We start from the raw sequence: 18,360 nt of genomic DNA on the forward strand, positions 1-18,360 counted from the left end.
GACAAAACAAAACATATTTAATGATACAGAATGCTCCCAACAGGGACTCTAATTGTACTGAAAGGGAGTTGGAAGAGAGTGGGTTATTCACTTTTAATGTCTTTGGTATTGTTTCTGTATCCCATGGACTGAGACAAGCTAAGATCTCACACTGGCTCCTTAAATCTCTCTCCCTTTCTAGAGCTGCCAAGACTGTGTTCCCTAATAAGAGAAGCTTCATTCTGACCCGTTCTACCTTTGCGGGCTCTGGCAAGTTTGCAGCACATTGGTTAGGAGACAACACCGCCACCTGGGATGACTTGCGATGGTCCATCCCTGGCGTGCTTGAGTTCAACCTTTTTGGCATCCCAATGGTGAGTTGCTACCTCAAGTTCTCTTATGAACCTGAATTCCCAGGTAGCCTCATTCTAGAAAGTTTTCAAGCCGCAAAGCTCCCCTCTCCTGCTTGCCATGGCTGGGAATTTAATGTCTTGAGAGCATGTGTTTCATCCACATCAGCAAGGCTTTGATACCATACCATTCTTTCCTGTACTGCCTTATGAAGACAGAAGGTGCAACTTTGATCTTTCTATTAAAGTATAACACATGTAACATACTTTATACAGAAAAGTGTATGTATCCTTAAGAATACAGCTGATGAATTTCACCAACTGAACACTTCTGTGTATCTAGTGCCGAGATGAAGAAGTATAACATTGCCAGCACCCTACAGGCTTTGGCATTTTTTAGTTAAATCCAACATATTTATGAATTGAGCTCTTAGAATGTTCAAGGTCTTGAGCAGAGTAGGCATGGTGAGAGGGGAAGGAAAGCATAAATATAGTAAAGATGTACCTCCTCTTTGCCCCAAGGGTTTGCAGTTTAGTAAGAGGAGACATGTGTGTAAACAAATAATTATGACAAACTAGGGTAAAAAGACCAACAGGGACATATGAGTTAAATGTTATGGGAGATCCCGAGAAAGGGTTTTATCTGACAAAATTATGAGGGACAAAAGGAATCAAGGCAGGGAGTCAAGAGACACTTCATGGAAAAGATGACATTTGAGATTAACCTTGAAAGGTGAGTATTTTTTCATCTGACTAATGAGGGGGGAAGTTCATTTTAACACTGAGAAATAAAAGTGAGCACAAACAGTAGAAGGGGATTATTTGATGTATCTATGAGGATTGGTGTGTGGGACTGGAATGATAAGTGATGCTAAAAAGATGGGTTGGAACCAGGTTTTAAAGATCTAAAAGGATGAACAGCAAGGAAGTCCTAGAGATTTTTTAATAGGTGAGTGACATGGTCAGAGTTAGGCTTTAGAAAAATAATGCTGATAGTAGTGAGGTCAAAATAATAATATCAGCAGTATTAGGTACTATGCATCCAAAAGCTCTCATATGTAAAGTGTATTACTTTCATTATCTCACTCATTTACTAAATGCCTGTGTAGTAATTTAGTACTCACTGACAAAATGAGGAAATTGAGGCACAGAAGGATTGAGTAACTTACTCAAAGTCATCCAGTATTCAAGAGTGGACACAGGCTATACCCGAATTTTGACCACCCTCCTAGCCTTCTCAGTAGGAAGTTTAAGCAAGGTTTAGTTGGGAGGTCCCTGGTGGAAAGCAAAGGAGGGTGGTGGAAGGAAGTGAGGTATACCTGTTGTCTGTGTGTCCTTCCAGGTGGGTCCTGACATATGTGGTTTTGCCTTGGATGCCCCTGAGGAGCTCTGTAGGCGGTGGATGCAGTTGGGTGCATTTTATCCATTTTCTAGAAATCACAATGGCCAAGGCTTCAAGGTAAGGCTCCTAAGAAATAGAGTCAGAATGAATTTGGCGTACATTAGGACTAGATCTGTCTGCATCCTTACCAAGAGATCTGCTGAACCAGCCTCTTACCTGGTCTTCACTTACTCTGATTTGCACCATCATGTGCAATTAACCAGAACCTGTGCTGTATCATCGAAATGCCCAATGGCCTTAGCCTGTTATTTACTGCTGCATTCAAGGAAATGGCGTGTCTGTAAAGGTCTTTCATCAAACTTCTGTACACTTTATTTATATTGTTTGCTTTTAAATAAGAAGCAGACAAGGAAATACTTCAAAATTATTTAAATTGCAGCCTCCCAAGAGAGGAATCTTAAAGAATGAGGGAGGCAGGATGAATCGAAAACCCAAGGAGAGACCCTTACTTGGTACTGCTCAGAAGCGAGGTTTGCAACCTTGGCCTCTGTCATTCAGGAGGGAAATTCTTGGTTGTAATGAATGAGGTCTGGAATTCTGCAGGTGCTTCTGATATTCTGCAGCCAAACCACAACTGTAAACTCCTATTTCCTCCCAGGACCAGGATCCTGCCTCCTTTGGAGCTGACTCCCTGCTGTTGAATTCCTCCAGGCACTACCTTAACATCCGCTATACTCTATTGCCCTACCTATACACCCTCTTCTTCCGTGCTCACAGCCGAGGGGACACGGTGGCTAGGCCCCTTTTGCATGAGTAAGTTCACCTAACCTCCTCAAATTTATTAATGCATCTGGAATGACATTGACTATATCATCAAATATCGGAGTGAAAACTGAAACAATTCGGGCAGTTATTCATATCTATCTATATCTATATCTGTAATCTATATATCTCTATTCATTTATCTATCTAACTGGAATACCTAGTTGGTATTTGTAAACCTCGCCTGTTCCATTTTGGTGAGAGAATTAGACTAAAAGTCATGGGACTACAGGTCTTTTCTTTGTTCTGCCGCTCACTAACTCACTCTATATCTTAGGGGAATCATTTTTTCCTTAGTTTCTTCAGTCTTAATTTAAAGGATTTGAAGTCTTGACTGTGGTGGTCTCATCTGTAATGCACTATAATGCCAGAACTATGTTCAAGCTATAGGAATGAGCCTATAATATAAATACAAATGAGGCCATTATAAAGGATTTTTAGAATTTCAGAATTCTTATTTCTCAGGCAATGAACATCTCTAATTTAATTCTAAAACAAGGCACTTAAGAGTATTTTCTTGTCAAAATACAGTCAACTCCCTTATGTGGGTGACATATGAGGCCCTCAGGCACATATCAAGCTATCATATATTCATTATTTTGGGAAGTTTTGTCTGTTCATGAAATTTCTTGTTAAAAGCAGATATCCTGAAAGAGAAAAAAATAAAATGTTAAATTATCTGGTATATTTTATGATCAGATCCAATTTCTTGATAGTCAGCTGAAGTTATGAAATGTATTGATTATTTAACTTAATTTTTTAATTTTAAATTTTTGTGGGTATATAGTAGTTGCATATATTTATGAGGTATATGAAATGTTTTGACATAGGCATACAATGTGAAATAAGAACATTATGGGAATGGGGTATCCATCCCCTTGAGCATTTATCCTTTCAGTTATAAAGAATCCAAGTACACTCTTTAAGTTACTTTTAAATGTACAATTAAGTTATTATTGACTATAGTCACCCTATTTTGCTATCAAATGGTAGGTTTTACTCATTCTTTTTAACTATTTTTTTTTGTATCTGTTAACCATCTTGACCTCCCTCCCAGCCCCTCACTATCCTTCCCAGCCTCTGGTAACCATCCTTGTACTCTCTGTATCCATAAATTCTTGGTTTTTAGATCCCACAAATAGGTGAAAACATGTGATGTTTGTCTTTATATGCCTGGCTTATTTCATGTAACATAATGATCTCCAGTTCTATCCATGTTGATGCAAATATCTAGATCTCAACTTACTTTTTTTAAAAAGGAGGGATATGGAAAATAGAATTACAGCCTGAGACCTGCCTAGCATACATACTAGAATAGAAGCATCTGTTTATCCTGAGGGAATAGGAGACATAAGCTGGGGAAGGAGAATCTGTCTAGGGGTGCAGAGGGGCTTGAGTAGGTGTCACAGAATAATTTGGGAGGTTTGCGCAGGCAGGCGGCCTGTATGCTTTCAACAGGTTGTGAGTAGAACTGCGACAAATCTCATTGGCAGTGGCTCAAATCTCAGTGAGCTGTCTCTCTGGTCTTCAGGTTCTACGAGGACAACAGCACTTGGGATGTGCACCAACAGTTCTTATGGGGGCCCGGCCTCCTCATCACTCCAGTTCTGGATGAAGTAAGTGTTCCCACAGAGATACACTAGGGATCTCCACTTCTGTTCCTGCTGCCCTGCAAATTCCTCTCTCCTCCTTATTCCAAACTCATTTCTGACATCTGTGACTGAGTCAGCCATGAAGAGAGTGTGCTAGGTTTTGAGAAGCTAGACATCTGGTAATTACACATTTTTCTTTCTAGAATTTTTTTTCCCTCGATCAAGTTCCCAACCAGTTTAGAAGCATCTACTGGAAACTCTAGATTTAAAAGTTATGTTAGGTTGTTCTTGCATTGCTATAAAGAAATTCCTGACACTGATTAATTTACAAAGAAAAAAGATTTCATTGGCTCACAGTTCTGAAAGCTTTACAAGAAGCATGATGCTGGTATCTGCACAGCTTCTAGGGAGGCCTCAGGAAGCTTACAGTCATGGAGGAAGGGGAGCAGGGATGTCACATAGCAAAAGCAGGAACAAGAGAGAGAGTGGGGGGAGTTGCCATGCACTTTGAGATGGAGTCTCACTCTGTCACCCAGGCTGGAATGCAGTGGCACAATCCCAGCTCACTGCAACCTCCAACTCCCAGGTTCACGCGATTCTCCTGCCTCAGCCTCCCGAGAAGCTGGGATTACAGGCACCTGGCACCATGCTCGGCTAATTTTGTATTTTTGTAGAGATGGGGTTTCATGTTAGCCAGGCTGGTCTCAAACTGCCAACCTCAGATGATCCAGCTGCCTCGGCCTCCAAAGTGCTGAGATTACAAGCATGAGTCACTGTGCTCAGCTGCTGCGCACTTTTAAACAACCAAATCTTATAAGAATTCACTCACTATCACCAGGACAGAACCAAGGGAATGGTGTAAACCATTCATGAGAAATCCGCCCTCATGATCCGGTCACCTCCCTCCACACTCCACCTCCAACACTGGGGATTACATTTCAGCATGAGATTTGGGCAGAGACAAACATCCAAACTATATCAGGAGTGGTCCTATTTGTTTTTGGATTCTCATAGCAGATCCTGACTTGCTCCATGATGCAGAAACAGGATGGAGCAGTCCCAACACTCACTCTAAAGTCAGGCGGATCGGGATGTGATTGTTGTCTCTGCCACTTTGAGCCTGTGTGATCAGGGGTGACAGTTGTACTGGCTTCTTATCTGTAGAGGTGTAATAATAATAATAATAGTACCTACCATTTGGGAGTGTTGGGAAAATTGAATGATATAATCATGTAAAGCTGGAATGTTTGTCACCACACATGTTTTATTATTATTATTATTCCTAATGTGGCTACGTTTGGGATTTCTCTCTGGGTTGCCAAGTTACAGCTTCTATTATTTGTATTAGAGGAGAAGCAGAAGAAAGGCATAATAACAGAGGATGGAAAGGGCATTCCTGCCCTCTCTGTGTATGATTAAGAAGTTCCCTAGATAATAAAAAGAAATCCATTTTATTTCCCTCAGGGGACACTATACTGTTTTAATTTCAGGGTGCAGAGAAAGTGATAGCATATGTGCCTGATGCTGTCTGGTATGACTACGAGACTGTGAGTAGCTTTGGCTTTTCTTCTACTCCTTAAGACTGTAGCTGCAGCTGCATAGACAAGTTACCTTTCCTGAGAGAGGAACATCCATCTACCTGCTGAGGAGTATTTTGGTAGTGTTTTCTGTAATTTCATAGCAGAACCTGGGTAAAGTCAACCTAAATCCCTAACATCAGTCATGATGAAATGTGAAAAAATACTTTCATATACTTTATTCAGCAATAAGATAGAGGCTGACATAGTATCTCATAAATGAATATTGGAGGAACTGATGGACAATGTGAGCTTGGTCAGGAATCAGATTATTTGTTTAGAACTCTCAGTTTATATAATATTTATCAAATAGCCTCAGCATGGCATAAATGTTTTCACAAACCCCCAACTGGTGGCAGAACACGTTATTCCTGATTTTTTTCCTTCTGTTGTTTGATTGCCTGGCTAGACTGTAATTCAACTAATTGGAAAAGGGAGAGAATTGTGGATCACTCGGCACGTAGATAATCAGTGGAGGGCAATATGCTGTCATGCCAATATGTTTGATTTATCTGCATGCATCAGGGGAACCAAGTGAGATGGAGGAAGCAAAAAGTCGAGATGGAACTTCCTGGAGACAAAATTGGACTTCACCTTCGAGGAGGCTACATCTTTCCCACACAGCAGCCAAATACAACCACTCTGGCCAGGTATAGCATGGCTGGAGTGTCCTTTAAGAATTGATATCCTTCCTGAAACCCTTTGAATTTCTTTTTGAAACTAACAGCCGGGTGGTCAGCCTTTTTTGTTTGGCCAGGACTGTTGCAGTTTTAGCACCAAAAGTCCCTTCCCTTGGGATGCTTCTTGATTCTGGGCAAACCAGGTCAGTTGATCCCTCTGTCTGCCTTGGCCACACTGTGCATCCGTGTTTCTTTACTCTTGACTCACTTGTTCTCTTTTCTAGAGAGTCAAGATTCAATTTCCACCCTCCTAGAATTTCAACTTCATATTTCTTTTCTCCCATTAAGTTTTCTTTCTTGTGATTCAAATATTACCTTCTGCAAACCTCAAATCTCCAAGTCACTGACTTTTCCTTTATACTTAATTGATTCCAAAATAATAGATTCCATCTGTACTAAAGAGGTACACATTTATATCTTCATGCGTTTGAGAGTATTAGCCTACTTGTCTTTAATAGACTAGGAGTTCTTTGGAAGCCAGAAACCTGTCTTTTCTTTTGAACTTCTCTTACTGCTTTAATTTTCCAAATTGTAGACTTTTTATGATGCTAATGGAAAATATCCCTAAATCCAACACCAGTTGGCTTCCTTTTTCGAATTGTTCACTTTCAAGCTGTTCTGCACAGTGATACCAAATTGATTTTTCCAAAATGAAAATCTCGACTGGTTGCTCCCAGGCTTTAAGTCCAAAGTCTTCTATTAATAGGGTATTTAAAACCAATCACAACCTGGTTACATGTTACCTTAACAAGTCTTATCTCCTGCCATACCTTCATGTACATACAGACCAGCTATTCCAAAAGCCTGCTATTTCCCAGACATACCTATGTATTTTACTGCATTTGGGCTTTTGAATTTATCCTTTCCAACATCTTTGCCCTGGTGTATTCTTAATGACCCAAATGAAACTTACATTTCAGTAGCAAGAAATCTTTCCCTAATCTTCCAGCGGAGGAAGCACTGCCACGTTCAAATTTCTGGTCATTTCATATATATATTGCTCCTTAGAAGATTTTGTCTTCCTTAATACTGTTAGCATTTCAATAATAGTTGTATACTCTGTGCTAGAAAATTTTATTATCTGAAATGTTTAGGGGAATCTAAGTCTATTGTTACTTACCTTTGCTGACTTTCTTTCATGTTGACTTATTACCTTGTGTGCTTGGTGATCTTATTTTTTTTAAGCTATGATAATCTTATAAATGTAGGTCTCATTCCTCCAGAGATGATTTGCCTTCTCCTCTGTTTGTAAGCCAAGAATTGCTTCCAACTGGCATTACGTTAGCTTCCTTTAAGGATCCCGGCTTCATGTGGGAATCAGAGGTTCACATTCTCTACCTTGGATTGCTAGGCTTAGTAGCCCAGTTTTAACCTTGCTATGGGAATTTGCTGCACGGAGATTCTCGGTTTTGCTTACTAAGCACCCTTTTAGTTTTAGCTCAGTGTTTTGTTATCCTGTTATTGTTTTGGTCTCTTGGATATATTTCTTACTTTCTTGCAAATCCAACAATATTTTAACAGGAATATGTGTTGTAATTTATCTAGAATCAGGGAATATTTTACTGGGTAAGTCTCCAGAAGAATATCCAGTCCACCATATTTCTGGAACTGTGGTTCTGGACTCCTAGAATATCTTAACTTTTGTGTTGTGTTCACTGTCTGCCTCCATTTTTTTAATGAATGTGCCTAATTTTTCCGGTAATATTTAAGGTCATTCAGGTCAGGACTTGTGATTTATTAATTTTTGTATCTCATTGACTTCCTAGAAATGACTGCTACTCAATACATGAATATTTAATGAAAGCAGATGATTTTGTTGATAATAAAAACTAACTCTTGTATAGTGAAAGGCTGAACTGTGAAATAATACAATGGAGAATGTGAGTCCAGTGACAGACAGAGAAGAAACAAGAAGAGCAGGAAACTTGGAGGTTGCCTAGAGGAGTGACAGAATGAGGAGAGATTCCAAATAAAAATTTCTCTCTCTCCCCCTCTTCCTCTCTGTCTGTCTACTTTACCATGTCTTTGAGTAATGTTTTGTGTTTCTTATTCTAAATTATAAAGTAGATCATTAGAATGATTTGTTTTTCTTTCAAAAGAAACTAATACCTGATAATCAGATAAGTTACTACTAAATAGATGGGCCTTATTGTGTGTTGTTGGTTTCTGGGTATAAATGGTCCTTAGGCAGGTGAAACTGTATCTTCCTCACAGCACTGGACACTTCTCCTGAGGGCATCATTGCTAAAATGACTGAACCAGTTATTGCCTAAGATTTCTTTCTCTTCTCATAGTCTGTATTCTAAGTAGTAGTTGCAGAAGCAGCTTTTATTTGAGCTATTGAAGAGACTCTGGTGCTTAAATTCTTGCCTCCAACATAGATGTTATTGCTAATGTTTGGGGTATTTCTATCTCTTGTGACACTGTTGATATTAAAGATAGGGGCGCCTGTCAATTTTGTGTTTGTGCCTGAAGAAAAGCAGAACCATCTGCTGCTAGTAACTTTTTCAATTTGAAATTTGATGGAAACATTCTCAGCTCAGTTGGCAAAATTCTCTGACTCCTGTCTTTGTCTCTTGAATCTTGTTCCCCACAGTCGAAAGAACCCTCTTGGTCTTATCATTGCCCTAGATGAGAACAAAGAAGCAAAAGGAGAACTTTTCTGGGATGATGGGGAAACGAAGGGTGAGCGCTGAAACGATCATGTTGCTGTTTCCAAACCCGCACCTGTGACTTATGGTCCTTCCCTCCTGCGGGTCATTGAGCTGTGGGAGAAATCTCAGCAGGCACAGCAGCAAGAGTCACTGAAGTATTTTGTTTCTGGTCGCACCATTCAGAGGTAGTGGTAGATGACCTACAAAGGAAAGAAAAAATACATTTCTATCTCTGACAATTCTTCTGTTGGCCAGTGATATCAATAATAGGCTCTCTTTTGTTTGTTTGTTTGTTTGTTTGTTTGTGGTGGAGTTTTGCTCTTGTCGCCCAGGCTGGAGTGCAGTGGCACAATATCAGTTCACTGCAACCTCTGCCTCCTAGGCTTAAGTGATTCTCCTGCCTCAGCCTCCCTCATAACTAGGACTACAGGTGCCTGCCACCACGCCTGGCTAATTTTTTGTATGTTTAGTAGAGATGAGGTTTCACCGTGTTAGCCAGCCGGTAGTGATCTACCCGGCTCAGGCTCCCAAAGTGCTGGGATTCTAGGCGTGAGCCACCACGCTTGGCCAATAGGCTCTCTTTTTATTGTCAACGGGTGCTTAGAAGAGATGGTTTCAAGACTGTTCCTGTAATTCAATGTTAATGTCTTCCACCCAAAATTCTTATGAGCAAATGTTGGCGATATAGAAATCATGCCCCTGCCAATGAGGCAGTGAGAATATACTGTTGTAGTGTGTACTCACCTAGCCATACTTTTTAGTATTTGTGGGTCCAGTATACTAACAATTCCTGTGCTTCAAGTTTAGGAAACAGATCCCCTTGAGGCATATGCCTTGGAAGCCTTTGGAAGGGAAGCTTTGCAATGTTCTAGTAGGAAAGAGAAGGAAAAACAGTAGCTTGACCTTGGAGACTCTTGTCCATCTAATCCAATATGTAGATTTAAATATTTATTTTTTAATTGTAAAATATTTAAAAGATGAAATATATCCAAAGTGGACAATGTGAGGATTTAATATATATATAGGCATAGTATAATGATTACCACAGCTATTTTAAGGAACACATCCATCGCCATCCATAATGTAGACTGGATCCCTACAACCTATTCATCTAATAACTAAAAGTTTGTACCCTTGACCATCATCTCCCTATTTTCCACACCTGCAGGCTCTAAGAACAAGTGTTATATTGTCTGCTTCTAGGAGCTTAACTTTTTTAGATTTCACATGTAAGTGAGACCATGCAGTATTTGACTTTCTATCTCTGGCTTGTTTCACTTAGTATAATGTCCTCTAGATTCAACCATGCCGTTGCAAATGGCAGAATTTTCTTCTTTTTATGTCTGAATAATATTCTTTGTATATATGTACCAGAATTTCCTTATTCATTCATCTATTGATGGACATTTAGGTTGTTTTCATATCTTTGCTACTGTGCAATGTAAAATTAAACACTTAAATGTAAGGGCTGAAATTGTGAAGCTCCTAGAAGAAAACAGGAAAAAATCTCCTTGACATTAGTCTTGGCAATGACTTTTTGGATATGATACCAAAATCAAAGGAAAAATAGCAAATAATAGCAAATAATAAACAAGTATGATTACATCAAACAAAAAGTCTTCTGCACAACAAAAGAAACAATCAACAAAGTGAAAAGGCAAACTACAGAATGGATAAAAATGTTTGCAAACCGTATATCTCAGAAGAGATTAATATAAAAAAATAAGGAACTCAGGCAACTCAGTAGCAAAACATCAAATGACCCAATTAAAAACTGGGTGAAGGACCTGAGCAGATGTTTTTCCAAGGAAGACATACAAGTGGCTAACTGGTATGTGAAAAGATGCTCAACATCAGGAAATGACACAGGAATGCAAGTCAAAAATCACAGTGAGATATCACCTCACACCTGTTAGCATGGAAATCATAAAAAAATAAGAGATAAGTGCTGGCGAGGGTGTGGAGAAAATGGAATTTTTTAGACTATTGGTGGGAGTGTAAATTGTTACAACTGTTATGGAAAATAGTATGGAGGTTCCTCAAAAAATTAAAAACAGAACTTCCATACAATCTCATGAAATTCCACCTCTGGGTGTATATCCAGAGGACATGAAATAAGTGTCTTTAAGAAAGATAGTCACTCCCACATTCATTATGGCATTATGTGCAACAACCAAGATACAGAAACAATCTAATTGTACATTGATGAATGAATGAATGAAGAAATGTGATACACATATACAATTGAAAATTATTTATCGATAAAGAAAAGGAAAACTGCTATGTGCGACCTCAAGACATAGCTGAAAGGAGTGGCAGGTGAAATCTTTTCTTCTGTGGTGGGAAGGCTAGGATCTGACTTGTCTTTCTCTCACTTTCAGATACTGTGGCCAATAAAGTGTATCTTTTATGTGAGTTTTCTGTCACTCAAGTAAGTAGCATACTTTTATGAATCTTAGGTGTGGGCTTTGGACTGACCATTAGCACATCTGTGCTTGTGTATATTGTATATGCGTGATTGTATTTGTAACTTTATATGCATTATTGGCTATAGGTGAGCACATTTCTATTTATGATTTCATAGATGTTTTGAAAAAGAGGCATTAATATAGCAAGTAGTGTTTTCAAATACAGTTTTAAATGTCTCTGTGTTTTATGATTGTTTTAAATTAGAGGATTATCAAAATAATTATGTACTTCTTGAGCACACACTAGTAGAGAAAGCAGAGAGGCATTCAGGGCAGTGGGGGTATCCGGTCTGGAATGGAATATTTGAGTGACTTGAGAATCTGTGTATTACAGACATACCTTTAGGCATAATTGGACTTAATTGTTTTGCAGAACCGCTTGGAGGTGAATATTTCACAATCAACCTACAAGGACCCCAATAATTTAGCATTTAATGAGATTAAAATTCTTGGGACGGAGGAACCTAGTAATGTTACAGTGAAACACAATGGTGTGCCACGTCAGGCTTCTCCTACAGTCACTTATGATTCTAACCTGAAGGTAAAAACTCATTTTGTTGAAATGGTGTATTGAGAATTCTCCATAGTATCATGGTGTTCCTTATGCCAAGGGTGCATGGGTTCCTGAAGGAACAGAGCAACTTTGAAGCCTGTTTGGGGAAAGTTAGAGGACTGGGGAAAAATATGAGGTGGCCAGAGACAGAATGAGTTGGGTGTTTACCTTCTTATTCTCTTCTCTGCCTCTCAATGTTCTCTCTCTAACTGGTTCCACTTCCTTTTCCCAAAAGTAGAATTATAATTATGATGAGACACAAGAAGAGCAAAGTTAGGAAAGTGGGGAACAGCCTTACATTATTAGCCTGTGAAAATTATATGACTGGAATAGCATAGATAAGATTTAGTTTTGAAAAAGAGGCCAGTTTGCATAGGAAACTTGTGGTCAGATTTTGGAGGGTCTTAGGTACCAACTTGATTTAATTCTCAAAGGGCCTCATGTTATCCTTGAATGAAGGCTGTGCTACTGTGTGAGAGCATTGCTGGGAGTGGGAGTGGGTTTTGGGGACTAGTAGAACAGGGAAGTACAAGATGGTTTGGACTGGGAGGAGACTGGGAGAAGGATGATAATTTTAGAATGTGATTTTATTACTCCAGACAAGTGAGAACTTTAACTTGGGAAGTGCTGTTTAAAGAAGTATCAAAGATAAGAAAATATGTAGAAAATATTAAATATTAGAACTAATGGTATTAAAGGAAGATTTCAAAGTTGGAGTCTTCAGGCTTAGAGAAATGAAGAGGCTGGGATGTTAGAAATGGAAAGAAATATAATTTTTTTTCCAACTTTTCAATTTTGCTGTTACTAAAATTGAAACCCAAAGAAATGAAACAGAATGCCTGACCTACCCTGATGTGATTATTATTCATTGTATGCCTGAATCAACATATTTCATATAACCCATAAATATGTATACCTATTGTATACCCGTTAAAATTAAAAATTAAGAAAAGAAATCATTTGTCCAACATTCTACAGAAATGTGGGCTTGATAACTAGGTTATATGATTCTTATTGCTGTGTTCTTTCTACCACTCCATGCCAATGGGGGATACTGGTTTGGGGACTGGAGAGCAAGGGGATCAGCTGACTTCGGGATGACACCATGTGTCATGCTAAAGAGGAAGTGCAGAAGAGAGCCTGCGTGACAACACACAGAGGGCTAAGAGGAGTCAGGGCAGAAAAGAATAAGGGGTGGTCATGATGGGTTTTATTTGACCGAATTGTTTTCATTATGCTATGGACAGCATTCTGCTAGAGGGGAGACATTTGCCCTGTTGCTGCTAAGTAGATTCCCGCAATGTGCTGTTCTCTTCTTAGGAGCTCAGGTCATATGTTGCTTGGATGGTTGAATGTCTGGTCTAATTTCTATTTTTTTTTCTTGAAAAACAAAAGCCTCAGATCTTGCAAGGCCTATCTCCTAAAGATGAATTTCCTTGTGATTTCTGCATTCCTACAGGTTGCCATTATCACAGATATTGATCTTCTCCTGGGAGAAGCATACACAGTGGAGTGGGATATAAAGATAAGGGATGATGAAAAAATAGACTGTTACCCTGATGAGAATGGTGCTTCTGCAGAAAACTGCACTGCCCGTGGCTGTATCTGGGAGGTAACCATGCTGCTGGGGTTCATGTACATGAACATCCTCCACACGTAATCTATAGTTTCTTAAGCATAGCAGTGGTACTTACATAAGTACTTAAAATCCTTAGAAAGAAAGGACTTCTTAGGGGACATGCTCTGGATATGAAGAGTAGGTGGGGACATGTGTGAAAATTTTTAAAATGAATATTTTGCTTGGAGACCAGGAAATTAAAGTTGTGTTATTGCCAAGTGATGAGTGATAAGCTGGTTTTATTGTCATATAAAATGACTTTGTTAACCCTGTTTAGGTTAGAGAACTTTAAGACCACATGCTGTGCTGATCTATGACTTTGGCCTTACTTTTCAGGCATCCAATTCTTCTGGAGTCCCTTTTTGCTATTTTGTCAACGATCTATACTCTGTCAGTAATGTTCAATATAATTCACATGGGGCCACAGCTGACATCTCCTTAAAGTCTTCCATTTATGCCAATGCCTTCCCCTCCACACCCGTGAACCCCCTTCGCCTGGATGTCACTTACCATAAGAATGAAATGCTGCAGTTCAAGGTAAACACGGTACATGTATCAGGTAGTGATTAGACCCTTTTCAGTTCCATTACCTTTTTTTGGTCCAGGTCACAGAACCCTAAAATAAGTTAATCATGCTACAATAGACTAGATCATTATCCAGAGAGCAGTGAGAAATCATTGAGGGAACAATGAGACCTGCCCTGATTTTCATTTGGAAAAGATTACTGTGGTTGCTGTTAGGAAAATGATTGGGAGAACAAGAGTGTATGCAGACAGACAAGTCAGGAGGCTACTAGTTAGGCAGGTTGGTTGAGGAATTAGGTTTGGACTAGACACTGGAATGCAGGTGGAGAAGAGTGAACCTGTCTGAGGTTGAGAAAGTTGGGTTACAGGATCTGGTGGTTGATTGCAAGCAGGTGACAATGGAGAGGGAAAATCAAGAATGATGACCGTGTTGGTATCTTGCATCTTAATATGGATGGTGCTGACATTAACTGGAATAGGAATACTGAAAAGGTTTGTGCTTGATCAATGTCAGATGATATGTTCATTTTGGGATACTGAATTTGAGATTTCTGTATATAGCCATCAATATGCAGTAATTTCATTCCTTTCCAAGATTTAATTGCATTTAAGGACTAGGATCGGGCTAGCTATTATGTCTATTTCTCTATTAAACTAAGCTTCTCAAGGACAGGAATGTGCCCTTTCTTCTTTGTTCTTCTGAAATCGAATACAGAGCCTGGCAGATAGTTAGCGGTGTAATGTTATTGACATAGTAAGTGAAAGTGATCAGGACATTGTTGCATTACCTGAAAGATTCTTTACAATCTGTCATCAACCCGAATTCTGAGTTCTTGTACATCCTCTAATGCAGGGAAGATGCTCTTGTATGTCTGTATCCTCATCATAGTGCTAGCATGTTGTAGGCACCTAATGGGTTTTAAATGAATGAACTTCCTTGGAGTTCTAGCCTTAACCATTGCCTACTTTACCTCTTGAACACAGAGTAGCTGTTTCCAAAATATTTGTCTCTTTCTGGCCCACATTTCTCTGTGGTTGTTATTCTTCACCAGTATGACTTGATCTCCTTTCTTTGTTTGGTTAATGACTACTAAGCTTTTAAGACTCATCCTGTATTTCTCCCATGGCACCATCTCAGTCTCCCAGAAACAATGTTAGGCATTTTCTTCCCTAGAATCTCACAGCACTTCTACATAGCTCCCCCTTAGCACACATCACCCAGGTGTTGTGAGCTGCTCTATTTTACTTCTCATTCGCATGTGAATTTTGTAAAACCATAACACTTCCTTATTCAGCTCACATCCCTAGTGTCTTGTGCAGTGTCAGGCAGTGATGTAGTAGGTACTCATGAGTCGGTTTAGATACCACCTTCAGCAAGGACATTCTGATTATTTTAATCAAATAGATTTCATTTTGGGGAGACAGGTTTTTTTTCAATTCAGAAAAATTTTCAGGTATTTTTATATACTCATATACCCCAGAAAATAACCAGTAACATATTCATAAATACCACACTGATTTGAGAATAATTTTCCATGTTAGCACCAATGTCCCATAGAGTATATTAATGTAATGGAGGCCTTAATAATAAGAAATGACAGAAAAAATGTTCAATCTGACATTGTTACTTGTTATGTTAATTCAATCTCAGATATCATAAACCCAAAGAAGACAGAAACATAGCATCTGAACTTTTTGTCCAAAATAAAAAAGGTTCTGCTAAGGGTATAGGTTTCAAGAGCACTATTCTTGCCTAAAATCGATTTCCTCTGGCCTAGATTTATGATCCCAACAACAATCGGTATGAAGTTCCAGTTCCTCTGAACGTACCCAGGGTGCCATCCAGCACCCCTGAGGGTCAACTCTATGATGTCCTCATTAAGAAGAATCCATTTGGGATTGAAATTCGCCGCAAGAGTACAGGCAGTATAATGTGAGTGGCTTCTAGTGTGACTCAGAGTTGATGTCTACCTGTGCCTTCGCGGCCAGGTCCATCGTCCTTGGATGTATCCTGGTTCCAAGCATCACATTGTCCACTTCCAGATCCATGGATGAGTTGTTTCCTTCAGACCTGTTCTCATGGGAAATCTTTAGCATTCTGGAAAGAATGACTGAGGCAGTTGAGTGTGCCTGAGGATTCATCCAACAAATGTTTATGGGGTGCCTTGTCTAGAGGAGGTGCTGCTCCTTGTAGACAGCTGAGGGTTCTCTTCTCATGACAACCAATAATAAGTAAACATCACTTTGAGTGCTATGTAGAAAATGTGCTGAGGGGTGCAAGGGTGGAAGGCGGAACTGGTGTGGAGTGGTCCCAGCTGTGATGGTGAGGTGTGCTTGGGTTTGTATTGTGGAGAACCACTGAAAGGAGGCAGTGACAGTGGGAAACAGATGAATGAAGAATAACCCCTGGGCTTTTAGTGAGGATTTCTATGATATTTTAATCAAACTGAGTATCTATTTTGTTTTGTAGATGAACAGGTTCTGAATAAAAATCACGCATTTGTTGTCCTTGAAAAGTCAGCTGCTGGAAGCAGAAAGAAAAGCCCATTTTTTCTGTTTCAAATCTGCCTTTTTGTGTTTCAGTTGGGACTCTCAGCTCCTTGGTTTCACCTTCAATGACATGTTTATCCGCATCTCCACCCGCCTTCCCTCCAAGTACCTCTATGGCTTTGGGGAAACTGAGCACACATCCTATAGGAGAGACTTGGAGTGGCACACTTGGGGGATGTTCTCCCGAGACCAGCCCCCAGGGGTAAGGACAGAGCATTTGGGATCTGTGTCTCTGTTTCTCTCCACCCACACTACTCATGCTTCGGGCTTCATCTTCCCAAACTCCACTTGGTCGTCTCATTCTGGTTTTAGATGAGTGGGCCAATTCTCAGGCTTCTTTGTTTCACATGTTTAATTGATTTCATGGAGAAAACTAGACCCATATTAGCAAACACTTTTATGTTGAGTTTCTTTCTCAGGTGTAATATCTTTTAAACTCCTACTGCTTCTCCCCATGACTTTCCAGTACAAGAAGAATTCCTATGGTGTCCACCCCTACTACATGGGGCTGGAGGAGGATGGCAGTGCCCACGGAGTGTTCCTGCTGAACAGCAATGCCATGGGTAAGGCCTTCCAGCACCTCCCTTATTTTGGGGGCTACCAATCATGCTTGAGTCAGTTTGGAATGTGTTTAGCCTAATTCTTCCTTGAAGTCAAAATTTTCATTTTACGGGCATTGTTGTTTATTTTTTCTTTGTCTTTAGCCTTTCTGTTTATTTCAGTATAGGATCATGTGATAAGAGGATTTAACCCAACTCATATTTTGGTAAAAATCACATAAGAAACGATAGTAACACCACGTGGGTCCCAAATATCCTGGAGGCCAGCTCGTGGAAGCCAGTTATATAATTTGAATTAGGGTAAAACTATGGGTCAGAGAAGTTAGTCTAGGGGTATCAGGGTGTATGGTACATTGAAAAATTACCTACCAGGTACTATGTTTGCTATCTGGGTAACAGGATTCACACCCCAAACCTCAGCATCGTGCAATATTCCCATGTAACAAATGTGAACGTGTACCTCTTTATCCAAAATAAAAGTTGAAGTGTAAAAAATAAATTCTATATGAGAAGAATGACAAAATATGGTAAAGTACCCCAAAGAGAATCAAACCCAGGAATAGGACCTGTAGACTTCCACTGATCTTCTTCAGTTCTGTGTGAGTGTGATAGAAAATGCCTGTTCTTACCACTCTGTGATAGGGAGGGAGCAGGAAGACGGAGAATGTGTGGATTTCAGGGGTGATTCGTGATGTGGAAGGTTTCCCTTGTGATGTGGAAGGTTTCCATCTGGCTTGGCATTTTTCTTCATTTTCAGACGTGACGTTCCAGCCCCTGCCTGCCTTGACATACCGTACCACAGGGGGAGTTCTGGACTTTTATGTGTTCTTGGGGCCAACTCCAGAGCTTGTCACCCAGCAATACACTGAGGTAGGATGAAATCCAGCAGTTTATCAAGCACTTATACAGCACATTCTGGGTGCCAGAGCCTACATCCATTAGTATAACTCTCAGATGATAACTGGAATTATTGGTCTTTCTTGGAGAGAGATTATAAAATAAGAAAAAATAAATACATTCTGATTATCATTAAATGTATAGCCTCTGTAAGCATTGCAGAAGAGCAGAAGATATAGTGGTACTAGTGATG

At 39.7% G+C, this 18,360-nt stretch overlaps 1 protein-coding gene across 5 annotated transcripts in view; it reads left to right on the forward strand.

Moving 5' to 3' along the window:
* The window catches only part of MGAM (maltase-glucoamylase), a 116,364-nt gene that overhangs the window by 44,261 nt on the left and 53,743 nt on the right, over positions 1-18,360 (forward strand). For all 5 annotated transcript variants that reach the window (XM_017891075.1, XM_017891076.1, XM_017891079.1 and 2 more), the window contains 15 exons: positions 182-353; positions 1,672-1,788; positions 2,330-2,484; positions 4,025-4,109; positions 5,576-5,632; positions 6,188-6,312; positions 8,939-9,027; positions 11,378-11,427; positions 11,838-12,005; positions 13,477-13,629; positions 13,972-14,172; positions 15,939-16,093; positions 16,744-16,912; positions 17,177-17,273; positions 18,028-18,140. In XM_017891075.1, coding sequence (XP_017746564.1) covers positions 182-353; positions 1,672-1,788; positions 2,330-2,484; positions 4,025-4,109; positions 5,576-5,632; positions 6,188-6,312; positions 8,939-9,027; positions 11,378-11,427; positions 11,838-12,005; positions 13,477-13,629; positions 13,972-14,172; positions 15,939-16,093; positions 16,744-16,912; positions 17,177-17,273; positions 18,028-18,140 — 1,906 coding nt within the window. The remainder of the gene's footprint in view (positions 1-181; positions 354-1,671; positions 1,789-2,329; positions 2,485-4,024; positions 4,110-5,575; positions 5,633-6,187; positions 6,313-8,938; positions 9,028-11,377; positions 11,428-11,837; positions 12,006-13,476; positions 13,630-13,971; positions 14,173-15,938; positions 16,094-16,743; positions 16,913-17,176; positions 17,274-18,027; positions 18,141-18,360) is intronic.

The sequence above is a fragment of the Rhinopithecus bieti genome, unplaced genomic scaffold (assembly GCF_001698545.2).
Source record: "Rhinopithecus bieti isolate Rb0 unplaced genomic scaffold, ASM169854v2 scaffold_20175, whole genome shotgun sequence".
NCBI lineage: Eukaryota > Metazoa > Chordata > Mammalia > Primates > Cercopithecidae > Rhinopithecus > Rhinopithecus bieti.